The sequence below is a fragment of the Heloderma suspectum genome, chromosome 2, assembly GCF_057233095.1.
Source record: "Heloderma suspectum isolate Gila_16-S chromosome 2, 16-S_ref, whole genome shotgun sequence".
NCBI classification, from domain to species: domain Eukaryota; kingdom Metazoa; phylum Chordata; class Lepidosauria; order Squamata; family Helodermatidae; genus Heloderma; species Heloderma suspectum.
In genome coordinates, this window is record NC_139459.1 from 356,665,573 (window position 1) to 356,693,351 (window position 27,779).

The 27,779-nt window shown below is 46.9% G+C and overlaps 2 protein-coding genes across 2 annotated transcripts in view; one reads left to right on the forward strand and one right to left on the reverse strand.

Annotated features, from left to right (window-relative positions):
- The window catches only part of LOC146355533 (vomeronasal type-2 receptor 26-like), a 60,984-nt gene extending 57,995 nt beyond the window's left edge, over positions 1 to 2,989 (reverse strand). The window contains exon 1 of the mRNA XM_084829930.1: positions 2,907 to 2,989. Coding sequence (XP_084686056.1) covers positions 2,907 to 2,989 — 83 coding nt within the window. The remainder of the gene's footprint in view (positions 1 to 2,906) is intronic.
- A 10,093-nt stretch (positions 2,990 to 13,082) lies between these two features.
- The window catches only part of LOC146355534 (vomeronasal type-2 receptor 26-like), a 32,644-nt gene continuing 17,947 nt past the window's right edge, over positions 13,083 to 27,779 (forward strand). The window contains exon 1 of the mRNA XM_084832574.1: positions 13,083 to 13,138. The gene's annotated coding sequence lies outside the window, so the exon portion shown is untranslated. The remainder of the gene's footprint in view (positions 13,139 to 27,779) is intronic.

The following is a 27,779-nucleotide window of genomic DNA, read 5'->3' on the forward strand; positions in this document are numbered from 1 at the left end:
GGGCAACGAAGATGATCAGGGGACTGGAAACAAAGCCCTATGAAGACAGACTGAAAGAACTGGGCATGTTTAGCCTTGAGAAGAGAAGACTGAGGGGAGATATGATAGCACTCTTCAAGGACTGGAAAGGTTGACACAGAGAGGAAGGCCAGGATCTCTTCTCGATCATCCCAGAGTGCAGGACACAGAATAACGGGCTCAAGTTACAGGAAGCCAGATTCCGGCTGAACATCAGGAAAAACGTCCTGACTGTTAGAGCAATACAACAATGCAACCAATTACCTGGGGAGGTGGTGGGCTCTCCCACACTGGAGGCCTTCAAGACGAGGCTGGACAGCCATCTGTCAGGGATGCTCTGACTTGGATTCCTGCATTGAGCAGGGGGTTGGACTCGATGGCCTTGTAGGCCCCTTCCAACCCTACTATTCTATGATTCTATGATTAATGAGCTGTCAAATTACCCTATTGTGTTCTGCTTTTCCTCTGTGAAAAGAGGAAAAGGAGCAAGAAGAGGAGCGAGATCAATGAAAGATAATGGAAGACTCAGGATTTTTCTACATTAAGCAAACCCACTGCAAAAATCCACATCCTTTGCAGAGCGTCCTGCTTTTGGTTTCTTTGCAGGATTAGGAAAGGCTTCTTTACATGGCACCCCTGTGGTTTGAACTGAGGGAGTGCCTTTCTCCCTCCCTGGCATGTGTGCAAAGGAGCGGGGGGGGCGTTCTTGTTTTCATATCTTAACTTCTGCTTTTCTCGCAGCCCCCAGGAAACCCCTGACTTACTTCTGAGTAGACATGTAAGATTGTGCCATAAGTCTGCAAACCTCAGCACACTTACGTGGGAGTAAGCCCCACTTAACCTAAGGGGGTGCTCTGAATCAACAGAAGACGTTGCTCCTGAGCTTGGTGCGGCGGGGGATCAGATGTGTCTCACTTTGTTTCAGGGAGGCATTTTGCCCTGTTCTCCCTCCAACTGAGAAATGTGCTCAAGCATTTACATGGCAGACACCTGCCACCTTCCTCAGCAAGACTTGAGCGGAGGCAGGAGTTGCAATTGGTGGGCGATTCTTGGGCTGGATCTACACTTACTGCCTTTTTTCGCTTCCAATGAGGTTTCACTGCCCGCCTTTCACACTACGCAGTAGCCGCCTCAAATTGGAACCGGAATTTCCCACTTCCGTGTTCCCGCTTTCAATACCCTAATACCCCGGTATTTCCCCTTAACGTGCTCTGATTTTACGCCTTCGCTATCATATCCAGTCGTAGTCCCCTACCCCGCCTGTCCATATGCGGCGGTGTTTGCATTTCCCTCCTGTCCAATCACAGCTCTCGACGGCCCCATGTCTTCTTCCGGCTACCGAATGCATAGCTTCCTCAGCAGCCCCTCTCTCCTTAGCAACAAGCAAAGGGCTGGATGTGTGCTCGCTTGTCTGATCTCGAAAGCTAAGCAGGGTCTGTCCCGGTAAGTGCTTGGATGGTAGACTGCCTGGGAATCAGGCTTTCTGAACTGAGCAGGGGGTTGTTGTATCCCTTCAATGAGATTAAGTTTTACCCCCTCCTATCCCCTGCTCTGGATGTTTTTTTAAACAAATTCAGGTGTTATCCTCACAGAATCGGGGCTTCTCCACAATTTTTTTTTTCTAATTGAGGCATGATCTTCGAAGCTTTGAAGTTGTGAAGCTTCACAAGTTCCACGCTTCAAAGATCATACCTGAAACAGCAGTTTCTCCTGCTACTGGAGAATTTGACGGGGAGGTCATAGCGCTCCTGTTCTGTGGGCTGGAAGAGATACCACATTTATAGCATTTGGGGAAAACACAGGATAGGCTGGGGAAAATTGTGGGAGACACCCTGGAGGGTAACGGCGACATCTAAAGAGCCCACAAACTTCTGTGACAGAGCCATCTCAATAGCAGGACAAAAGCTCTGTGTGATGAACCCCTCAGATATGGGGAGAAGGAGGGGGCAAGGGGAGGGGGAAAGGAAGTGGGTAAAAAATAGGGAAGTACGAAAGTCACTTACCTTTCCCTGCTTGGCTTCGCGGTGGGGGGGAGGCATTTGCTTTTCCCCTCAAAGTTCAGGCAAGGGGGGGGAGGCTTCCCGCCTTGCCTGGCCAAAATTCAGGCCGGGGAGAAGCACCCCGTCTCCCTGGCCACAAAACAAAAAGTAAAAAAAAAAAAAAGACCCCGTGATAGGCTACATGATGATTTACGTAGCCTACCATGGCTAGATTTCCAAAGTCATCCGTGATAGGCTACATAAATCGTCACATAGCCTATCACGGGTGACTTTAAAAAAAAAAAAAGCGCATACACAAATGGCGGCGGCCAAGGGAGTCCAAGAGTGATACGTTCCCAAAAGGTAGGTTAGTTCTTAAAATAAAACCTGGCCCTAGCTGTGCAGTCCAGGACTCTGAAGTGATTGAAAGCCTCCTTTGCTGATGATTGGCTGTCAAGTATCCACTGACTGGCAACTGGCGGAAGGGCCCCATCTTCCTCCGCAAGCTCTGCATCTTTCTCTCCCCTCCGAAAGCATCTGCCCACAGTGGCTCACCGGGGTCGAGAAAGGCTGAGCTGCTGCCATGGCTGCCTGCCTCACACCACCTTCTATGTTCCCTCCCACCTTGCAGATTCGACCTTATGGACGCCATACACTCCACCGGGTGAAAAGTCACCCTTGTTAAAAATCCTACAAATACCTTATACAGCTTCTAGGGGCACTGCACCTACTGCACATTCTTCCTTACCTAAGATGGTAAAATGTTTTCCAAAAGGTGCTGTACAAATGGGAGAGTTGTTACTACAAAGTGAATCCCATGTAAGACTGTGGGGGGGACCTCAAGGAAATACATGTCAAACTGCTGGAGGTCACTTGTATATAAACTTGTATAAATAAAAAATTCTTTACCGTTCTGCCTCAAACTGGCCAAGGATGATCCTCAAGCAGACCTCTCCTACATGGCCAGGTTTCAGATTGATCTGTTCAGCCATTTTCTCAGAATAAGCCATAGAACCTACTGCCCCCAATTTCTGGGTATAACGGCGGAATGTGATTCATCCAACTCACCCTTAACATAGGGCTGAGCCACCATTGTGGCCCTGTAATACCGAAGGCTCTTTTCTAGGGATGGCGGAGAATTTCTCCCCGAAACTTCGGGGGCCGAGCACCAACGTGTTCGGCCCCCCGAACAAGTTTCAGGGAGAAATCCTCCGCACCCCCCCGCACCCCCCGCACCCCCCCCGGGACGGGACTTACCTTTGGCAAATGTCCCTCCCAGTGGCTGGTCCGGCCGGCGGTTCGGCGGGTGTTCGAGCGAGGCGGGAGCAGCAGCCGGTCTTTCGACCAGCTGCCGCCGCCACCATTGCAATGAAAGAAAAAAAAAAAAGCCCCCTGATAGGCTACGTGACGATTAACATAGCCTATCACGGCTAGATCTGCAAAGTCAGCCGTCATAGGCTACGTGAATCGTCACGTAGCCTATCACGGGTGACTTAAAAAAAAAAAAAAAAAGAGTGTACGGATAATGGCGGCCCCCGTAGGGAGCCGCCATTCCCGTTCCTTATTTGGTCGCTGTAGTCTACGTAAATGTTTACATAGACTACGGCGAAAATAAGGGCAACGCTATTTGCGTTGCCCTTATTTTCGCCGTAGTCTACGTAAACATTTACGTAGACTACAGCGACTAAATAAGGAACGCGAATGGCGGCTCCCTATGGGGGCTGCCATTCGCGTACGCGCTTTTTTTTTTTTTAAGTCACCCGTGATAGGCTACGTGACGATTCACGTAGCCTATCATGGCTGACTTTGCAGATCTAGCCGTGATAGGCTAAGTGAATCATCACGTAGCCTATCAGGGGGCACTTTTTGTTTTTTGTTTTTACTTTCACGTTCGCGGCCGGGCGAGGCGAGGCGCCTCCTCCCCGGCCTGAATTTCGGCCAGGCGAGGCGGGAAGCCTCCCCCCCCGGCCTGAACTTCGCGGGGGGAGCAGCAAAGCGCCTCCCCCCCACCGCGAACGGCCTTCGACGACAGGTAAGTGACTTTCGTCCACCCCTACTCTTTTCTTCCTGCTCTATATGCCACATTCATGCATTCTGGAGTAGCCTGCTTGCACTTGCTTGTGAAACAGATGCCTCAGTAAACTTACAGGAACACTTGCCTTCATTTAAAAATTATGAGAAGGTTACAGCACATTTCCACCGAATATATTGTGGATCTCCTCTTTTTTCCCAGCACACTAAACTGCAGATATTATAATTCCCTCTAACTATAATTCAGGTGGTGAGTGATGGCAGACATGGAGCTAAAATGGAGCCACTGAGAAACAAGGGGGAGGGAGAGGTTACTTGGAGAAACCCCGAAGTCTGCAAAAGTACAACAGAGCTTAAAAAACAAACAAAACCCTTAGCGCCGATACGCACACACATGGTCCAGTGATGACTGAGCAGGAGTGTCAGTCTGAAAAGCAAAATGGCAAAGGATGGGGGAAAGAGAATGGAATACCCAGGAGGAGAGCAAGGCTGGCTGGCACCTTGAGCAGGAGAACTGCTTTTCTGGAGTGAGCATTTATTTCAATAAGGATGGAAGAAGAGCCATGCTGGATCAGACGAAGGGTCTATCTAGCCCAGCATTCTGTTCACACAGTCGCCAACCAGCTGCCCATGGGAAACCCACAAGCAAGACATACGTAAATAGCATCCTCCCACCCATGTTCCCCAGCAACGGGAGTTCATAGGCATACTGCCTCTGATACTGGAGGAAGCATATAACTACTGGAGCTAGTAGCCATTCATTCCCTCTCCTCCATGAATTTTCCCAATCCACTTTTAAAACCATCCAAATTGGTGGCCATCACTACATCTTGTGGTAGTGAATTCCATAGTTTAACTATGCACTGTGTGAAGAAGTCCATCCTTTTATCTGTCCTGAATCTCCTACCAATCATCTTCATGGGAAGACCCCAGGTTCTAGTATTTTGAGAGAGGGAGAACAATGTCTCCCTGTCCACATTCTCCACACTGTGCATAATGTTGCACACCTCTATCATGTCTTCCCTTACTTGCCTTTTTCCCAAGCTAAACAATCCCAACTTCTGTAACCTTCCCTCACAGGGGAGATGCTCCAGCCTGATGATTTTTGTTGGCCTTTTCTGCACTTTCTCCAGCTCTACATTATCGTTTTTTAGGTGTGGTGACCAGAGCTGTACACAGTATTCAAAGAGTGGTCACACTATAGATTTGTATGGGCAGTTTTGTTGCAGGTCCCAAATGTGGTTCTTATTTATAATCATTGGCATTACCTTACTGCTGTGAAGTCATCTTAAAACACTTCTTTTCTGATGCTCAAGTTAAGAGAGAGAACAGCACAGACTCTAGTAGGATGCTAAAGACCAATGAAATTCTTTTATTGCATAAGCTTTCATGGACCAGAGGCCAGTTCATCAGATGCTTTTGCCAACACCTTTGCTCTTTTTGCTGCCTCTATCAGATTAAGACAGCCACCCCTCTGGAAGTAGTTAAGAGAGCAGGCATGACCTGTAGTCCACAAACCCTCCAGATAGGGATGGCGGAGAATTCCACCATGGATTTCAGTGAGTCCCCCCGAAACCCATGGTGGAACGGCCTCCCACCCCCCGCTACCCCACAGAATCCCCCCTGGGACGAAGCTTACCTGGGGCAGATGTTCTGGCAGCGGCACCTCCGGCGGCGGCAGCTGGTCTGTTGGCCGGCTGCGGCGGCTGCAAATGGTAGCCGCCGTAGCAGCCGTTATTTGCGTCCTGCCAGGCTGCCATGATAGGCTATGTAAGTATTTACATAGCCTATCATGGCAAAGAGCAGGGATGCAAATGGCGGCCGCTACACCGTTTGTGTAGCTGCCTTTACCGTGATAGGCTACGTAAGTATTTACGTAACCTATCATGGAAAGAGCAGCGGCGCAAATGGCGTAGTGGCCGCTGTTTGCGCCCCTGCACTTTGCCGTCATAGGCTACATAAATACTTACGTAGCCTATCACGGCAGCCTGGCAGGACACAAATGGCGGCCGCTATGGTGGCTGCCATTTGTGGCCATAGCAGCCAGCCATGGCCGGAACTCCAGCTGTGGATGGCCCTGGCTGGTGGCTCCATGGAGCCGCTGCGGAGGACAGCTGGCCAGGGAGGATTCTGGGGGGAGGGATGGATCGCCTCCCCCCCAACCACAAATCAAAGCTGCAAAAAGGTAAGTGACTTTCGTACATCCCTACCTCCAGAACATCCACTGGAAATTTGGTATATAATTTCTATATGCTGCCCCATTAAAAATACCTCTGAGTTATAAAAGTAAATTGATTATGATATCTTTTGCTTATTTGATTTTTAGTATCTCCAAGGATATTTAAAATAAAAAAGAATAATTAGGAGATTGTTTATCAATTTCACAACAGAGGCCTGATAAAGAAACACACACACACGAATTTTCAAACTCACTTAATCATTGCACCATCATGACTACAGGAACAAAATGCTGCCTTGAGGACAAAATGCTGCCTTGAAGACAAACATTTTTATTCTGGAACAAGCACTATTTTGTTGTGGAAAAGATGAATACATTTTAAATTTAAAATAATAAATAAGCATCTGTAACCATGTACGTTTATGGCCAGTTGCCTACAGCCCCATGACTACAACATGCTTGTCAAAATAAGAAAGGGTGCTGTGGTCCATGTCAGCTCAGGTGCCTTTTCCAGGCCTGTTTGCTGCCACACCCATCACCCTCTCTTCTCTGGGCAGTTGTTTGAGGTGCCCCTAGGCTTCAGGGCCCCAGGCTCTGGCCCCAAGGTCCAGCCCTAACTGCACCACTGCTGGCAGCTGCCCAAGGATTTCTGGTGCTGATGCTGATCCTCACTGAAGAACTCAGAATGAACCTCACAAGCTGGAGGGCTTGACGGGGCAGGCTGTGCACTACCTGGATGGTGCCTGAGCATTTCTGCATCCTCCCCAGGAGTTTTTTCCCTGAAGTAAAATGCGCCAAAATAGAGACATGATTTACATGACTTGCCAAGGGCAGCTTCCACCAAGAGAGAGCCACTGTCCCTGCTAAGAAGGGACACCCGGAAAGTGTGAATTTGGAGTCAGGCACCTTATCACTTACAAGGTAAAACTGTGAAAGGGAGGCTTGAAAAAGACGAATGGTCCAGATATAGTAGTGGTTGTCGATATAATTCCACTGATTAGGTAGTCTCCTCCCCTGTAATAATTGAAGGATGTTTCCCGATCCCTTCTCACATTCAGTGGGCATTTCGTCTTTCTCATTCTCCAGACAGCGCAGGGCAGCAGTGGCAGCAGTGTAAGAATTAGCAGCAGCCACCGCATCATGCTGGAGATTCTCTCTGCCTCTGTCTCCCTTTCCTACACACACAGACATGCTTGTGACTAGTCTCAGAGACAGTGAACCGGAAGCCAGAGCCTTTCGCAAGAGCACAGCTGCAGAGACTGTGCTGGTGAAGATGGAGCCCAGCCACGGCTTCAGATCTGGAGGGGGTGATCTTAAACCTCACACTGGCACAGTCCCTGCCTTCCCTAAATCCCACCCCAGGCTCTCAGTGGCTCAGGGGGTCTTTTTTATGCACCAGCTGTTTGGGTTTTGTATATGAGAAGTTACCAAGTGTTGCTCTTGGTTTGAGGATTCTTGCATCAGGATCCCTTGAGCTTTGGTCAGAAAGAAAATAAATCACCATGATCTTGATAATTATCAGGGAGCAAGGCCCACTCCTGCAATGTCACTGACTCTCTGTGTGGGTCCTTGTGCATGTGTACAGCTGGAAAAAACAAGTTGGTGTGACTCAGTAATGTCGCTATTTCATGGGTCACTGAAGAAGAAGAAGTTCAGCAAAGTTCAATTGATCTTCAGTGTAGAAACAAATCCTTGATGTATTAAATATGACACTAAAAACTGTACAGTTACCAAAGTCCTCTCCAGCCATGAATGTTCCAAGATGTACCTGTCTAAGGTGTCTTTCAACTTGATTATAGTTTCCTTGGCAGAGGTGACCCTATATTATTCAAATTAATATAGAAATACAATTCTTAACATGTCATTCATTTTTTATGAAAATAGTAACTTCTGAGATAGGTGTGGAAGACTAATATCTCTTAGGATAAATATTTGCAAGGTAGCCAATTATGTAGGTTGGTGGAGGAGTCTTGTAAAAAATTATAGAGCAAATATTTGCCACACCCTCTCCTTGGTTTTCCTCATCTTGATCATCCTTTTTTAGAGACTATAGCTAGGGTTTTTGAACACTCTTGATGTTTCAAAGGCATTTAGACAGTGTATTACTCTTTATATAATACAAGCATTTCCACAACTTCTACATTAGGCATTCTAAAAACACACAAACTATTCAATCCTTCAGCATAAGACAAAACTTCCAACAATATAACAATTCGTATAATTTTTATTACATAACATTACATCCATTATATATCATTATTCATAAGATGTTTGTCTGGTGTATAGCCAGGTCACCGAATCATTCCTCCAAATAGGGACTTTTCAATGTAGTTCTTTACTGTGGAGGGTTCCCTCCCCGCTTGCTGGAATGAAAGTCTGCCTAAATTATGTTCCTTCTTTAGTTTCAATAGGTCAATGAAAGACAACATTTAATCGATGAGAAGAGGTGCATACAATATCAAACACATATTTTTTCTATCATGTTAAGTTGAAACAAGCTGATTATCATTTATTTACTTCATCTAGGGGATTATGATGTTTAAGGTTGGGGAAAGCTCTGTCCAGCTACCATACTTATTAATAATCATGTAACATCTGGAAGGGAGCCACTCTATGCCTGGGGTGCGTTCCTTTTCTAGTTCCTGACGACAGTGCCTAATCCAATTATGAGGCACTCTCTCAGTCTAGTGTGGTTGATGGAATTATAACTGCTGAATTTGTGTCCTAGGTCTGTGACCAAATGCTAATTATTACAAGATTGCTTGCTGAGTGGTTGGCCCATATATCCAGGGATACTGGTTGGGCATTAGGCTGCATTTCTTAAGTGTCAGTACTGTGTTTGGCCAAATACTGGGCTGGGGTTTCTGTACATACACTATACTGAGCAGCCTCCCAACTATAGCTACTGGGAACTAACTACTTTAGACCTAAAAGAGGCATGAGGAAAATGACCTGAAAGAAAAACTAGATGATAAAAAAAATGGAATACCATTTTGCACAAACAACCCTTCAAATCTGTGTCAGTAAAAATTATGGAAAACTCACTAAAGGTGGTGCATAGATGGCATCTATATCCTGTAACATGGAATAGAATCTATAGTAGTATCAACCCTAATTTTGGAGGTGGTATAATTTCCTGGGTACATTCTATCACATGTGGTGGGAATTTGTCATAATACAAAAATTCTGGACTGAGATTTTCCAAAACTGTGGGAAATTTTAAAACCAGAAATCCATACAGATCTTAAACTGTCTTTATTAGCCATCTATAAAGGCAATAATGAGAATCTACCTAAGAAGGGCAGCACCTGGTCCCCGGGCTGGAAGTTATGGATCGGGGCATCCAACGGTAGGCTCTGGAATGGTGCAGCAAATAGGGATGTGCGAATCACTTACCTGTTCTGGTCGGGGCATCCACTGGGGGGGGAGGCGCTCCATCCATCCCCCTGGAATCCTCGACGGGGGGGAGTTGATCCAGTCCTCCCCCCTAGAATCCTCGATGGCTGGCTCTGCTCCGCAGCCAGTCTGCAGAGCAGCCGGCCAGGGCCGTCCGCAGCCAGATTTCCGGCCGCGGATGGGCTGGTGCAGACGCAAATGGCGGCCTCCATAGAGGCCGCCATTTGCATCCAGCCAGGCAGCCGTGATAGGCTACGTAAGAATTTACATAGCCCATCAAGGCTAACCCCCCAAAAAAAACCCCAGGTATGCAAATGGCGGCAGCTACGGTGGCCGCCATTTGCGTTCTTTATTTTTCGCTGCTTTAGCCTAAGTAAATATTTACTGAGCCAATTACGGCGGGGGAAAAAAGGGAACCACAAATAGCGTAGTGGGCGCTATTTGCGGTTCCCTTTTCTTTTGCCATAATTGCCTATGTAAATATTTATGTAGGTTAGAACGACAAAAAATAGAGAACGCAAATGGTGGCCGCCGTAGCCGCCATTTCTGTACGCTGGTGTTTTTTTGGGGGGGTTAGCCATGATAGGCTACGTAAATTCTTACGTAGCCTATCACACCTTGAAGGATGGCAATGGTAGCCGCAGCTGGCCAGGAGACCAGCCGCTGCCGCTGCCACACCCGCCACCACCGCTGCTGCACCCACCGTCACCGCCGCTGGAACCGCCACCACCGAATCCACCCTAGGTAAGTGCCGTCCTGGGGGAGTCCGCAGGGGGGGCGGGGGGCAGGAGGCCATTCCGCCTAGGGATGGCAGAGAATTCCGCCATGGAGCTCGGTGAGGCCGAATGCCAGTGCATTCGGCACCCCGAACTCCGTGGCAGAACGGCCTGCCCCCCTGCCCACCCGCAGATCCCCCCAGATGAGACTTACCTGGGGAGGATCTTCCAGGCAGCGGTGGCTCCAGTGGCGGCTGCAGCAGCACTGGCTGCAGCAGCCGGTCTTCCAACCGGCTGCCGCCGCCGCCATTTCCAGTGTTAAAAAAAAAAAAAGCCTTGAAAGGCTATGTAAATCTTTACGTAGCCTATCACGTCTGACTTTAAAAAAACAACAGCATGCATACGCAAATTATATTCTTCCATTATGTGTGTGTGTGTGGGGGGGAAATCTCCCTCCATCCAGCTGTTCCCTGGAAACCCCCCCCCCCATTCTCCCAAGGGTCTTCTGAGATAACTAACAGGAGGTTTGATAATGAGCTGGGTGTGGAAATACAAAGCTGAGCAGAGAGGAGAACCAACTCTGTGCATGTCTACTCAGAAGTAAGTCTTACTGAGTTCAATGCAACTTACTCCTACACATGTCAGCACCCCACTTGCCCCCAGCTCAGCTTTGTATTTCCACGTCCAACTCATGATCAAGCCTCCTGTTAGTTATCTCAGAAGGCCCTTGTGTGAATTGGGGGGGGGGTTCCAGGGAACAGCTGGATGGAGGGAAATTATACACACACACACACACACACACACACACACGAAGAATACAGTTCTTCATATTCCCTGGTATGTTTATTCCTCATTTTGTCCATTCCTTGAGCATGTGCAGAGTGTACTTTTTATTCAAACGAAGAGAAGGTTGCTGATCTTTCCCTTCATGCTGCATTTGTACAAGTGTGACTGCTTCAGAAGGAACTTTCCATTATACTGTCTCTTTTTCTCCATGAGTTTCATTTAACAAGTGTGGTGCAGTGGTGAGAGTCCAGCCCAAAGTCACCCAGTGAGATAGCTAACACGAGGTTTGCTAATGAGCTGGATGTGGAAATACAAAGCTGAGCTGGGGGTAAGTGGGGTGCTGACATGCGTAGGAGTAAGTTGCATTGAACTCAGTAAGACTTACTTCTGAGTAGACATGCACAGGGTTGGTTCTCCTCTCTGCTCAGCTTTGTATTTCCACATCCAGCTCATTATCAAACCTCCTGTTAGTTATCTCAGAAGACCCTTGGGTGAATGGGTTTTTGGTTTTTTTTTCCACAGGGAACAGCTGGATTGAGGGAGATTTCCCCCCCACACACACACACACACACACATAATGGAAGAATATAGTTCTTCATATTCCCTGGTATGTTTATTCCTCATTTTGTCCATTCCCTGAGCATGTGCAGAGTGTGCTTTATATTCAAACAAAGAGAAGGTTGCTGATCTTTCCATTCATGCTGTATGTGGAAATAAAAAGCCTAGCAGGGGGAATAATACTCGTGTAGGGCTCCAGACCACCATGGTCATTTTAAAAGGTTTTTTTCTTTCTTTCTTTCAAACAGCGTTGCTTTAAACCAAGAGTGCATCATTCAGGCACACCCAGGGCAGCCTTGTTTTGGGAAGCCCCAAAGAGGAGGAAGTGTTTTGGCTAAAAGTAATTACTGCACATCTCAGGGCAGGGGGGGGGGAACGTAAATATCTATGAATATTTCTTATGGAAGTTATGCAGAATTATGGCTGTCGCTACGGATTTATCTTCGTAATTCTTGGAGCGGAAAAAAAGGAGGAGAATTCCGGGGGCTTGCGAACAACGGTATGGAGCACTGGCTGCAAACCACGGAAGTCAAGCAGCACGGAAGGCACACAATTCGTACATCCCTAGATCAGAATATGGTTTGATTGCTTTAGCTTTTTTTTTTTTTTTTTAAAAGGGGAGCTAGAAAAATTCATTGGAGGTTAGGTTCATCCATGGCTTGCAGTCATAACTGTATATGGCCTTCATGTTCAGAGGCAGCATGCCAGCGCATACTAGCTTCTGAAAGTAGCAAGGAGGGGATGTTGCCTTTATGTCTTGTGTATGGGCTTCCTAGAGGTACCCGGTTGGCCACGTTGGGCTCTTCTTGTGTTCAGAGTAGGGGTGTATGAAACCCCGCTTACCTGGCTCCGCCGGGTTCCACTGGGGGGGAGGCACTCTGTCCTTCCCCCTGGAATCCTCCACCCGGAATCCTGACTGGCTGGCTCCACTCCACGGCCAAGCCGCGGAGCCGCCGGCCAGCTCCGGCCACCTGCAGCCGGACATCTGGCCTCTGGGCAGCCCTGCAGGGATGCAAATGGTGGCTGTCGTAGCTGCCGTCATTTGTGTCTCTTTCTTTCGCTGTGATAGGCTACGTAAAAATTTACGTAGCCTATCACGGCAGTGGGAAAACCAGAGCATACGCAAATGGCGGTAGCTGCCGCCTTTTGCATACGCTGGGTTTTTTCCCCCCTGCCGTGATAGGCTTCATAAATACTTACGTAGCCTATCCCGGCGGGGGGGGGGGGAACCCAGCGTACACAAATGGCAGCGGCTACCGCCATTTGCGTATGCTCGGGTTCCCCCCCGCCGCCGTGATAGGCTACGTAAATACTTACGTAGCCTATCACGGCCTCCACAGGGACACAAATGGCATCCCTGCATTAGCCGTGATAGGCTACATAAGTATTTACGTAGCCTATCACGGCTGAAGAGGAGCAAGTGAATGGCGGCCGCGGGACAGCTGCCATTTGCACAGCAGCGCGGATGGGAGCAGGTAAGTGCTCTGTTTTGCATGCCTTTTGTGGGGTGGGGGGCAGGGGCTTCATTCCGCGATGGTTTTTTGGGGGCCAAATGCACTGGCATTCCGCCTCCCCGAGATCCGTCGCAGAATTCTCTGACATCCCTAGTTCAAAGGCAGGGGACTTACTTTGCATGCAGAAGTTTACAGGTTCAGCCCTGGGTATCTCCACTAAAAAAGGATCCCAGATAGACCAGCTGGAGAAGCTCTTTGTCTGGGACAGTCGAAGTAGACAATATTGGGTTCAGTAACAATCCTCTAGTCTGACTCAGCATAACAAACCAGCTTCAAATAGCAATAGATCAGCAGGTTAGTTGTGGATTAGTTAAGACAAATATTTCCATTACTTCAGCCTCCAGCTTGTAGTGTAGTTGTTAAAGGCAGGGCCTGGATGAACCTTTTGTTCTTATTAATTAATAATATTATTTATTTTCATATTAATTTTATATTTGCATTCTGCCAATCCTCCACAGGGCTCTGGGCAGGATAACTAAAGATTTCCAATTCTACCTTCACAGCTGTGTGTTAGCTTAGGCTGAGAGATCCCAGTGTCTGAGCCAAGGACACCCAAGCAGTAAGCTTCCTAGCGGAGTAGCATTTGAACTCCCCAGTCAAAGCCCCACACTGTAGCCACCTCACTACACAGGCTGCTTCAGAAGTTCATTCATGCTGGTTTATGCATGATCAAGTTTGAATTCCTTGGCAGGAGCATTAATCCTATAGGACTCCTGCCTGCCTCATCCTATTGGGGCCAAACTGCACATAAGACTGCCTTTAAATATGGGTCTCACCCTTTCATGTGTAAAGCAAACTGTGGACATGTGACTGAAAGTGCAAAAGGGGAACACCTCATACTTATCTGGCTGGCCACTTTTCTCCCTATACTTCATTACCACTGGATATTTTTGTCAGTTCATTTTGTGAAATTAATTAGTGAATACACCAGTGATTAACTACACAGAAAGCCAGAAAGAGTCCAATGCCTTATTTTTATTTTTTTAAAAAACCCTTCCCAGAACACATGTCAGAGTAGATGTTTGCCCTGTGCCTCAGGGCAGCTCGTTGCTCTAGAGTCTCTTACCTTCCTGAGTGGAGATTGTTCCTTCTGTACATGGGGCACAAGCATGGCAACAGAACAGATGGGCTCTCCTTCCTTCGTCACTTTGGCATATCCAGGCGGACAACTTTGAGTACATCTAGAAATGACCACAGTCTACTCAGAAGAGAAGGTAACATCAAACAAAATGTGTTACTTAGGAGGTTTCATTTATATCAGTGTATATTAGTTATAGGGGCCGCAGTGGCTTAGTGGTTAAGACGCTGAATTGCAGACCGAAGGTCAGCAGGACAGCAGTTCGAGACCCTAGTGCTCCGTGACGGAGTGAGCTCCCGTCTTCAGTCCCAGCTTCTGCCAACCTAGCAGTTCGAAAGCAAGAAATTGCAAGTAGATAAATAGGTACCGCTTTGGCGGGAAAGGTAACAGCGTTCCGTGTACCTTGGTGTTCAGTCATGCCGGCCACATGACCATGGAAGCATCTTCGGACAGTGCTGGCTCTTCGGCTTAGAAATGGAGATGAGCACCACACCCTAGAGTCGGACATGACTGGTTGGGGACACCTTTACCTTTACCTTTATATTAGTTATAGGTTTAGAATGGGCATAACAGGGAACTTTTAGTTAGTCCAACACCTGATTTTTTCACCCTGTGACCCCTAGCTCTTTTTGAGGACTGTATTTGTGATGAAGGAGCGAAGGGGGGAGACCGGCATCAAGCTGGTGCTTGAGAGGAACAGTTTATTGCCAAAAGATGGCCTAACATGTTTGAGGCAGGTGGAATCCTTAAGGGGAAAGGGAGGACAAATGGGTACACCAGTTAAGCCCACTTACTCAATAATACACTTTCAACCTATCTTTCAAAGTATATTGGAAGTACATTTTTATGGAAGTGTGATATGGCTGCAGAAAGGCAAATGCCATTTTAGGTTGCATTAGGAGAAGTATAGTTTCAACATCGTGGGAAGTAATGGTTCCACTCTACTCTGCACTGGCCAGATCTCATTTCCAATAATGTGTCCAATTCTGGACACCACACATTAAGATGGATTCAGATTAATTGGAATGACTTCAGAGAAGGACAACAAGGGACTAGAAACTAAGTCCTATGAGGAAAGATTGAAGGTATGTTTAGCCTTGACAAGAGACTAGGGATGGACGGAAGTCCCTTACCTGTTCTCGAAGCTTGCTTCGTGGTGGGGGGGAGGTGCTTTGGTTCTCCCACCGAAGTTCATGCAAGGGGGGGGAGGTGTCCCGCCTCACCTGGCCGAAATTCAGGCCGGGGGGGAGGTGCCCCATCCCTCGCCGGCGAAATTCAGGCCAGGTAGAAGCGCCCCATCTACCCGGCCGCAAAAAACAAAAACAAAAAACACCCCCGTGATAGGCTACGTAACGATTTACGTAGCCTATCACGGCTAGATTTCCAAAGTCAGCCGTGATAGGCTACGTTAATCGTTACGTAGCCTATCATGGGTTTGTTTGTTTTTTTACTTTCCTTGTAATGGCGGCAGCGGCAGCCGGTTGAAAGACTGGCTGTTGCCCCCGCCCCTGAGGAAGACCCGCCGAACCGCCGCCGGGACCCGCCGCTGGGAGGGACATTCATCAAAGGTAAGTCCCATCCCGGGGGGGGGGAGAATTTCACCGCCAATTTCGGGGGGCCGAATGCATTGGCACTCAGCCCCCCAAAGTTTCGGGGAGAAATTCTCCTCCATCCCTAGAGGAGACTGAGGGTGGATATGGTAGTACTTTTCAAGTACCTAAATGGTTGTCACACAGAAGAAGGCTGCAAGCTCTACCATGTTCTTTGTCATTCAAGAGAAAAGACTGTAAGGCATGAAATAACAGGCTTAAGTTACAAGAAGGCCGATGTAGGCCAGGCCAGGTAAGGGGAACAAGGGAGAGATGTGTAATCTCTGTTCCCTGTTTCGGGCCTGTCCAGAGCCAAAGGATGGCTGGGGGAGACGTGACTCCATCTTCTGGCCTTTGTTTGCTGCTTTGCAATTCCAGGTCTGTTACCCAGAAAACATCCCTCATTCATTGCATGATCCTTGGCCAGGGGAATCTTATTTGGGCCCCCTCTGACTCCTTTGATTTTCACTGATTCATGGGGAATTACGTTTGCTAAGGTAATTAAATTCTCTCTGATCAGTGTGATTTCAGAACCAGTATCCAGAATACCTCTGCATGGCAGCAGCTTATGTTCCAGGAGAAAGCTGAAAGTTCAGTAGGAACCAGAATTAATTACATTTCAGCAGGATAGGACCCAGACTTCCCTTGGCACTCATGTGGAGCTGACTGCTCTCTTGGCCAGGATTCAGTTTCATCAGGAAGAACTATAAATTGTGCTTCTGAATCCTCAATTCTCTTTAGTAGGCCAGACTCAGGCCTCAGAACTGCCTCATCCAAATTCAGAGCCAGAACCAACCCATTCTGGCTAGATGGTATAATAAACCAGGACAGACAAAGGTCAAGCAAAAAGGCCTCACTTTCCCAATATGCTACTCTTGCATATATACTCTAGCCTCAGGAACTGAAATGTATTTAACAAAATAAGGATTGGTGTCATTCTGAACACAGTATCTGACTAACCCACATTTAGACTTAAGCAAATGTGGGCCATTTTACCACCAAGGGACCTCGGTGGAGTGGGGTGTCCAATGTGGTAACTGCAGGTGGTAGGGTGTTCTCAGAAACCTCTTGGCATCCATGAAGCCCCCTCTCTCTCCATACCTAATAGAAACATTTCTCTTACTTGGCAGCCAGAGCACATAGCAGAGCTACACACCAACCTTCCAGCTGCCATCATTTTCCCACAATGTCTCTAGTCCTCATGTGGACCCAAAGGTCCTTTCAGGAAATGAAGATGGTGCCTGGAGGCCTGGTTGAAGTGCACCCCAAAAGACTTTTAAAGCAAAAAGAAAGAAAGAAAATGCCCGCCACACTTGGGTAGTGATGGGAGCAATGGGGATGATATATGATGATGGAGGAATGGGATGAGTGGTGGAGTGATCACAGGGATGGGAGGGCAGTCAGGAGATGTGGGTGGATTGCAAGGCAATGGTGGAGCTGATTGTCTTTTAGCCTCACCAGTTTGCCAATGGCTGTTATGTGACAGACTGGGCCCACTATGACAGCCATTTTGACAGCCCTTCCAAAGCTATTTTGTGACATCACCCAAAACCCTTCCCCCAAATTCAGATGTGCCCTAAGGACCAAAATTAGTGGGGGGGCCTGGCCTGGCAAACTTCACAGCAGGCCTCCGAGGATACTTAAAAATCATGCTAACCCTTCTGTATTCATATTCATTGTGTTATTTCAGTATAAATTAATGGGACAGGAATCACATCCTTTGGGTACTATACGTAATACCTAATAAATTAATACAGTTTAAGGCCCAATCCTATGGCCGCTGGTCCGCAGCTAGATGGCGAAGGGATCGGTCAGTTCCCAGGAACCAACATCGGAGCCTGCGCTCCAAGCTCGGTTCCTGGAGAACCACTCTCCACCCCATGCTGTGCCGATAGGACCCACACTCTTTTCTTGGAAAAGCAGAGTGGAGCAAGGGAAATGGGGCATTTCTGGGGGCAGGCCAGCAAGATGAGTTTGGAAGTGCCCATTTGACACTTCCTATGTGTTGTCTGGCCTCCCCATGCCATGCTTCACGGTCCCATGGCTAGACAGCTGAATTTGGCTGTCTAGCCACAAAAGCAGGGCTGCTAGAACATGGAGGAGATGCACTCCTCACCAGTCCTTCCTCCCTGCAGTGGATGGACAGTCATCTCCAACTTAGGAGGTGGCCATTCCGCTGCCCCCCCCCCAAGGATTGCTCTCTAAGCCTACAATCGTATGCCCACTTATCTGAGAGTAGGCCTCATTGAACTCAATGGAAAAGCCCTATTGAACTCATTGGGACATACTTCAGGGTAGCAATGTATAGAATTGCCTGCTAAGAGATATTAATGGCCATCAAATTAAACAAGTGTTTCCCCCACCTGGTTAAACCACCTGGACCACACAATGGTATTAGGAGCAATGGTGAACTTGATATCTGAGGATGCCACTCACTCTATGCTCCCAACTTCCACTCGAGCAATGGACTTGTTGGGAAATGCCACCCAGTTCACGATACTGAAGTCAGATGCCAGTTCCCCATTCTCATCTAAATAAGCTCCATCCATGGAAGTATTGTAAAGGTGGAAGTTTCTCAGGAAAAGGTGAAGCTGGAATGACATAGAAACGTACAGTCATTTAGGAAACAGGAAATCCTTCTGCACATCTTGGCTCTTTCAGACCCATAAGTCCAGTTCAGACGTTATGCCTAAACATGATACGTTAAGCTGTAAGCAAAGTCTCTGATCACATGGAGAGTCCTACTCATGTTCAAGTGATGAGGGAAGGACTCCCTTCCAGACCTTGCCACTCAGTGCAGCAGGGTCAGGAACTGATAGGTTGGGGCCAGTACACACTGGATGGAGGGGTTGGCCAATGCCACTACTCACACATCAACATACAGTTGCTATGAGATTTTTCATTGTTTACATTTATAATGAACCTGCGGTATATCCCTGGATTTCATTTTTTCTGCATCATCCTTTGTGGGATGGGGGGCAGGGGGAGTTAGTGTCATATAAGCTTAATTTTGCATCTTAAAAAAATTCTGACTGCAGGGGCTTGTCCTATTATCAGGCAAAGTGGTGAATCATAGAGTCATAGAATAGTAGAATAATAGGGTTGGAAGGGGCCTACAAGTCCATCGAGTCCAACCCCCTGCTCAGTGCAGGAATCCAGGTCAGAGTATCCCTGACAGATGGCTGTCCAGCCTCACCTTGAACGCCTCCAGTGTGGGAGAGCCCACCACCTCCCTAGGTCATTGGTTCCATTGTCCTATTACTCTAACAGTCAGGAAGTTTTTCCTGATGTTCAGCCGGAATCTGGCTTCCTGTAACTTCAGCCCATTATTCTGTGTCCTGCACTCTGGGATGATCCAGAAGAGATCCTGACCTTCCTCTCTGTGACAACCTTTCAAATACTTGAAGAGCACTATCATATCTCCCTTCAGTCTTCTCTTCTCAAGGCTAAACATGCCCAGTTCTTTCAGTCTCTCCTCATAGAGCTTTGTTTCCAGTTCCCTGATCATCTTTGTTGCCCTCCTCTGAACCCTCTCCAGTTTCTCTGCACCCTTCTTAAAATGTGGTGCCCAGAACTGGACAAAGTACTCCAGATGAGGCTTAAACAGTGCTGAGTAGAGGGGAACTAGTACTTCCTGGGTTTTGGAAGCTATGCTTCTATGAATGCAGCCCAAAATGGCATTTGTCTTTTTTGCGGCCACATCACATTGTTGGCTCATATTCAGCTGGTGATCGACAGCAATTCCAAGATCCTTCTCGCTTGTAGTGTTGTTGAGCCACATATCCTCCATCTTGTAACTATGCATTTGGTTTCTTTTTCCTAGGTGCAGAACTTGGCATTTATCCCTTTTAAATGTCATTCTGTTTTTTTCTGCCCAGCACTCCAGTCTATCCAGATCACTTTGAATTTTGTTTCTGTCTTCCAAAGTATTAGCTATCCCACCCAATTTGGTGTCATCTGCAAATTTGATCAGCATTCCCTGCACCTCCTCCTCCAAGTCATTAATACAAATGTTGAAGAGCACTGGGCCCAGGACTGAGCCCTGCGGTACCCCACTCATTACCTCTCCCCAGTTTGAGAAGGTCCCATTGATAAGCACTCTTTGAGTCCAATTCTGTAGCCAACTGTGGATCCACCGGATCGTTGTTTCATCTAGCCCACTTTGAGCTAGTTTGCTTATCAGGATAATCATGGGGCACTTTGTTGAAAGCTTTGCTGAAGTCGAGGTATATGATGTCTACAGCATTCACAAGGGAGGTTACCTGATCAAAAAATGAGATCAGATTCATCTGGCAGGATTTATTCTTGACAAATCCATGTTGGCTTCAAATAATCACTGCATTGTTTTCAAGGTGCTTCCAGATTGATTGCTTTATCATCTGCTCCAGAATTTTCCCAGGGATTGCTGTCAGACTGACTGGTCTGTAGTTACCAGGTTCCTCCTTTTTACCCTTTTTGAAGATAGGGACAACATTAGCCCTCCTCCAGTCATCTGGCACTTCTCCTGTCCTCCATGATTTCTCAAAGAGAATAGACAGCGGTTCTGAGAGTTCTCGTCAGTTCTTGTCAGTCTCAAAACACAACCAGGAAGTGATGTCTCCAGGACACACAGACCATATTCTGTATTTCTATTTGTTTATTTTATTTATTTAATTTCCATATGGCCCAATAACTGAAGCTCTCTGGGTGATTCACAATCACCAGATCAGCATCCAGTAAAAAAAAAAAAAAAAAGGAAGGAAGGAAGGAAGGAAGGAAGGAGAAGGAGATGTCTTGCTATGTGAGCTAGCTAGCCTGATATCAGATGGGATAGCCCCATGAACTCCTGAGCCAGTCTCAACAGGGCAGCCACTACATGAATGTTAAAAGGACCCAACACAATCAGCATAAGAGGCTCCAACACCACATCTGGAACTACCCTGGCTAGCTCAGCTTAGCAGGTCGTTGAACAGAAGTGTGGGTTGTACACCATCAGAATCCCCATTTGGTCATTTTCTCAAGATTAAACATTAAAAACTGGAGGAGTGCTGACTGGGGTAACTCAGCTTTCTCATCCCTGCCCTGCCCTGGGTTCAAATCCCCACTCAGCCATGGAGCTTACTGGGTGACCTTGGGACAAATACCTGAGGAGTGCCACCTTGAGCTCCTTGAAAGAAAGTTGAGGTATAAATGTAATACAGAAATAAATACAATCTGTGAAGCAAAAGGAATACCTGCCATGGCTGTACCCTTTGAAGTGCCAGAACTATCTCCACCCATCCTCCCTATCCAATTTGATTGTGGTGGGTATGCAGCATGTAAGGTCCATGCCACAGCCTGGATGGAATTGTAAATACTGTAGGCATCTTGGGATAAGATCCTTTCAATCACATCCTGGGGCAGGTTCTCCCAGTTCTCTTTTTCTCTGCATCTTTGCCAGAGCTTCACAGACAACACATGCCTGGAATGTAAACAATGAAATGCCCTCTCCCCAAACTTATTCATTGTGAAGTCAAATCTCTCAAAATTGTCATGTTGTCTCATTTTGTGTGCCTTGATTAAAAAAGTGAAAGCAACATGGGTGTGCTGGAAATCAAACACTTCATATAGTACTCCCACACTGATGTCCAGGAAAGCTGTTGCAATCCAGACTTTCCCCACAGTTGATTTTTTTCTCTTTTCAACTACATGCATTAATGCTCCTACTTTTAACATGATCTGAGAGTCCACTGGACAAACAACTACATTGACCTGAGTGTCCATTAAGTTTGAAAGCATGTTTATGTTTAGTCTTTTCATGTTCAGCACTGGGATGCTTCCTGAGAAGGCAATGCAAATCCTATTCTTTATCACCACAAGAGTGAAGGTGCTCAGGAACCTTTCTCCACTGTCATTTTCTGGAGCCATGAGACCAATCCAGTTCCATCTGAAATGCAGAAGCAGTTTGACAATCCCCAGGTAAGGTGGTTCTTGCTTTGGGACCATCTGGTAGAAAAAAGGGAACTTTTTTCTATATTCTGAAACTTGACTAATGAAACCAAAACTGACCTGTAAGGAGAGAAAGGAATTGGTGTTTTGTCTTGCTTTAAGAACAAAATTCAGATGTTTGTCAATTACATTTTTTTATTAAGCAGCCATTGACTGCCACTTAGCTACTCCTTTCTGAATTTCCTTATACCTTGAATGTTTAGTTCTCTCAGATTCCCCTTTTAGCCTGTTTTATAACTTCTATCCTACTCACTGGTTCCCCACTGATCTCTTTTTCCTCTTTCCCTTCCTCCCCACACCATCCTTGATGTATCCATCCATGCATCCCTTTCTGCCTGGGCTTCCAGATTGGATATCCATGTTAAGCACACAATTCTACAGCTTCTAAATCAAACAGATAAAGGATGTTCATATATAGCTCCTATGAGGAATGCTAACTTAACATTTCTAAGTGATGTATTTATACAGTAGGGATGTGCATCAGAATCAGATGAAGCCCAAAGTCCAGCCACAACTGGGCCCATAGGACCATTTCTGGTGCTTCCTGGGGTGGAGCAAGCTTCCCTCTGAAGCCACCGGAACTGAACCCAGGCCAGAATGAGGCTGCATTCCTGAGTAATGCCTGGCAATGCAGACATTCTGTTTCCCTTCCAAATACTGTTTCTTGGTTGCATTTCTCTAATAACAAGTGTAAGGAGGGAGTGCAGTTGAGTGACTGACAGGTTCACCTTCTTATCCTAGCACACGTTTTACCAGGGGCCCCATTCATTGTGCTTCAGGGGAGGGCAAAGATGGGACTGTGGAAAGTAGGGATGGTGGAGAATTCTGCCATGGACCCCAATGAGGCTGGATTCTAAAGAATCCCCCCACCCCGAGTCCATCCAAGAATGGCACAACTCACCTCTGCCTCCTTGAGGATCCATCCAGAGCTGGATCCTCCTCACAGCGATCCTGCGGAGCTGTCAGCCGGCTCCGGAGTGCCAGTGATACGGCTGCCATTGCCATATTGCAACTCCACGGAATTGCCGCGGAGCAGAACCATCCAGAGAGGATTCTGGGGTGAGGAATGGATCACCTCCCCCCCCATGGACACCCCCCATGGAACGGAAGGTAAGGGTTTTGTACAACCCTAGTGGAAAGGCCATTCTTCTAATACCAGACATGTTTCACTATGAAAAATGCCTTAAACCTTCTTCTTCTTCTTCTTCTTCTTCTTCTTCTTCTTCTTCTTCTTCTTCTTCTTCTTCTTCTTTCTGTGTGACCAATATTGCTGTGTAACTTCCTGATTAGCATATAAAACAAAACCATGCCAAATGGTATAAAAACCCAAAGTTTTGACTTTCCCTTTGACTACTTTCAGTGGTACATTTTGTTTTCTTTTTCTTTTTCCTGCCATGGCTATTTGCCACACTGCCATAGACCGAGATTTCGATGATTGAAAGTTCTGCACTTTTCCAACTTTAAGCTATGACTCTATGGGCTGCCATCAGCATGAATAGGATTCAGTTCTTAGATGCCACTTCTGCATTTTTGTTGTTCCTGTATTGATCATAATGCTAATGCTGATGTAACGTATGTAGTTTGGTGTATAAGATTGGCCATTTCTGATACTATGATGTTCCAGAACACAACAGGACCAACCCACCACATATAGGGATGGCAGACAATTCCACCATGGATTCCAGTGAGGCCTGATTCTTTAGAATCTGGCCCCCCAGAATCCATGGCGGAATGGCCTCCTGCCCCCCCCCCACGGAATTGCCCTGGGATGGCACTTACCTGGGGCGGATGCAGCGGTTCTGGAGGTGGCGGCGGCGGTTCTAGCGGTGGTGGTTCTGGCGGCGAGAGCGGCTGGTCTCCTTGCTGACCACGGCCAGGCTGCTGCTGCTGCCATCACCATCCTTGCAGCAGTGATAGGCTACGTAAGAATTTATGTAGCCTATCACAGCTTGGTAAAAATCCCCAAAAAACCAGCATATGCAGATGGCAGTGGCTATGGCGGCCACCATTTGCGTTCCCTATTTTTCGCCGATTAATCTTACGTAAATATTTACATAAGATAAAATGGCAAAAAAGGGGAGTGCAAATAGCGTAGTGGGCGCTATTTGCATTCCTTTATTTTGCGCCATTCTAGCCTATGTAAATATTTACGTAGGCTAGAAGAGCGAAAAATAAAGGACCGCAAATAGCGCCCACTACACTATTTGCGTTCCCCTTTCTTTTGCTGTTTTATTTTACATAAATATTTATGTAAGATAAATCAGCAAAAAATAGGGAATGCAAATGGCGGCCGCCATAGCTGCCGCCATTTGCGTACGTCGTTTTTTATTATTATTGGCTTGCCATGATAGGCTACATAAATACTTACATAGCCTATCACGACAAAGACCAGGACGACAATGGCGGCTGCGGCAGCTGGTCAAAAGACCAGCTGCCACCACTGGACCTGTCGCCGCAGCCACCGCCATCCAGAACATCCGCCCCAGGTAAGTCTCCTCCCAGGGGCAATCTGAGGGGGGGGCAGGGGGGCAGGCCGTTCCACCATGGATTTTGGGAGGCCGAATGCCAGTGCATTCAGCCTCAGTGAAATCCATGGCAGAATTCTCTGCTATCCCTAGTCTATATTCAAAATGCACCCAGTCCCAAATTTCCTGATGAACTCTCCCAGCAGTTTCATGTAAATATTGAACAGCATTGGGGATAGGATGGAGCCCTGAGGGACTTTACATGACAGCTCCTTTTTGAGGAGCAACTGTCCCCAAGGACACCATCTAGAACTATCTTGAGAGAGAAGGGCAGAACCACTGCAGAGCACTGCCCCCAACTCCCTCTGCCAATCCAGAAGGATACCACAGTCGATGGTCTTGAACGCCACTGAGAGATGTCCAGAAAAGCCAATAGGAATGCACTCTCCCTCTTAATACCCAAGCAAAGATCATCCACCAAGGTGACCATAGCAGTCTCAACTCCATGTTCCACTCTGAAGTTGGTTTGAAATGGGTCCAAATAATCAGTTTCATCCAAGACTACTTGGAATTGAATGGACAGCACCTCCTCGATTACCTTTGGGAAGTACATTACTTATGGGCCTACAATTGTTGAAGTCCTGTGGGTCAAGGGAGGACTTCTTCAGGAGCAGTCTAGGAATGGCTTCTTTCACACATAATGGAAAATTACCTTCCATTTGGGAGGCATTGTGTTATATAAAGAAAAAATCAATGTTGACACTGAGCTTGCATGTCCAGTTTCAATACACCCCTTATTTTTTTTCACCCAGAGTGGAAGTGAGAGCTCATAGAGAAATGCAACATTTTTAGCATGCCTGTCATGAAACAGTAGGTGCCCTTCAGAAATCAAGAGCAGCTGCAGAAATGATAGGGGGACTTCCTGCACTTCCTACTTCAAATCACATGATGTTAGAATGGGGCTACTCATTTTCTTTTTGCTTGTCTGGGGCTGGTGTGCCCCTGGGAGCTGCATTGCTGATTCCCAATTTCATGAATTAAAACTTTTGACTTCCTGCCTCTCTGGTGCTTTCTTTAAAAGAAGGTTGTCTCCGATTTGGAAGAGGCCCATGGCAAAATGGCTACTGATAGCAGCTGATGTGATAGCAGTGGCAGACAAAGTTGGAGACGACAGCAATGTTCTCAATCAGGATGAGGTGACTGTGTTGCACAAAATGCTAGTGTCAGCCCCTGGAGGCTAGTCCCATTTTCCCCAAAGAAAAGAGTCAACTTCAGGCTGGGTCTAACTCAATTTTATTGTTTGCAAACAGTTTGACAAAGGAGCTCACACTCAAAAGCAGAGTCGACCCTGGGCAACTCCCACGCTATGGTTTTATCACCTCAGCTTGCATTCCATAGCTAGTGTGTCACTTTGATTGATTGCTAGCAGTTTGCCTAGCTATCTTATCTTAGGGTTACTGCTCACTCATTCCAGGCATGCACAGCTCTTACAATACTATGTGCTGCTTAAGACACATACAATGGCTTTTAGCTTTCATTTTTACTACAATTCCCCCCTCAGAAGTCTTTTCTCAAATTTATACTCTCTTTGGTCCAGTGGTGGACTACACACTTAAAGGCGCAAACTATTATTGCTGTGGCATTGATAGTTTTCTCTAAACAGCAAGTGAGGCCTAGGATGCCTTTGTTTTAGCTACTAGAATGTTAACAACAAAAACACATTTTTGGGTGTAAGTCTGGAATTTGAACTTTTGGAACTCAGTTTTGTTCAGTTCATCAGGAACCCTTGAAACGAGAGTGCACTCTTTCTGTAGAGCTACCTGTGGTTTTCTAATTAAGGCAGGCAACAAAGTAAAGTTTCTGACAGTTGATGAGTGTTCGTAATAGAGAGCAAAATTATCTCTATTCTGCTTAAACATAAGCTCAACATGCCTCTTAAACTAATGGTTTTTTTTGTTGTTGTTGTTTTACTTGAATGGGGAGTGTTAAGACAACTAAACTTAAGGAGAGAATGATGCGCATGAGTAAGCGTTAGGAGAAAGCTCTCTCATGAACAAATACTTGAGTCCCTCCAGGGGTTCATTATTCCAACGGCTGCCTTCAGCTGGGTCAGCTTCCAGTGTTGACCCTCTCTGGTACAGGTGATGCCTTTATTCAGTGTGATGAATCCACTTCTTCCCTTTAGCAACTTTTATAGCAATGGGAGTGGTAAGTAGGATCTGAAACAGACCCTTCCACTTCTGGGTAGGTGGTTCATCTTTCTAGGACTGGATTAGCACCCAATCACCGGGATTGAGATTATGCACTGGAGTGTCTAAAGTTCAGGATTGGTGAGGTGTTGCAAACCTGTGAAAACAAAACAGACTGCAAGGCAGTAACATAATCTTGAATCTTAAAACTCTTACTTCTAAAATCACATTTAAGCTGTCAGCCATAGGTAATACTAGGGATGACAGAGAATTTCTCCCCAAAACTTTGGGGGGCTGAGTGCCAATGCATTCAGCCCCCCGAAATTGGTGGGGAAATTCTCCGCCAGCCCCCCGCCCCCCACGGGATGGGACTTACCGTGACCGAATGTCCCTCTTGGCGGTGGGTCCCGGCAGCATTTTGGTGGTGTTTCGGCAGGGGCAGGGGCAGTGGCCGGTCTCCCGACTGGCTGCTACCGCAGCCATTGCAAAAAAAAAAAAAAGTAAAGTAAAAAAAAAAAATCCCCGTGATCGGCTACATAACAATTTACGTAGCCTATCATGGCTAGATTTCCAAAGTCAGCCATGATAGGCTATGTAAATCATCACGTAGCCTATCACGGGTGACTTTGGGAAAAAAAAGCACGTACACAAATGGCGATGGCCCATGGGAGCCGCCATTTGCGTACACACTTTTTTTTTTTCAAAATCACCCGTGATAGGCTACGTGATGATTTACGTAGCCTATCACAGCTGACTTTGGAAATCTAGCCGTGATAGGCTACATAAATCATTATGTAGCCTATCATGGGTGTGTGGGTGTGTGTGTGTTTTTTTACTTTTTTTTTCATGGCCGGGTAGACGGGGCGCTTCTACCCGGCCTGAATTTCGCCGGCAAGGGATGGGGCGCCTCCCCCCCCAGCCTGAATTTCGGCTGGGCGAGGCGGGGCGCCTCCCCCCCTTGCCTGAACTTCGGAGGGAGAACCGAAGCGCCTCCCCCCCTCTGCGAAGCAAGCTTCGGGAACAGGTAAGGGACTTTCGTCCATCCCTAGGTAATACATGAGATGGGCGCTTATATAACATTTAAAGGGTGTTAATTTAATACTTCCTTTGGGGGTTCACCATACTCGAGTCAAGGTGATTGGCAAGGTCTGTGGCCTTTTAATTTAGTATTTAAACAAATGTTAGTGAGCATTGTCTTTAAGGTGCAGTTCATCTTCTCAACTTGACTTGTGGATTGAGGTTTCCAAGGGGGATGTAGCTTCTAATTAGTTTGTTATGCCTGGGCCACTACTTGCGTCACTTGTCTAACAAAAT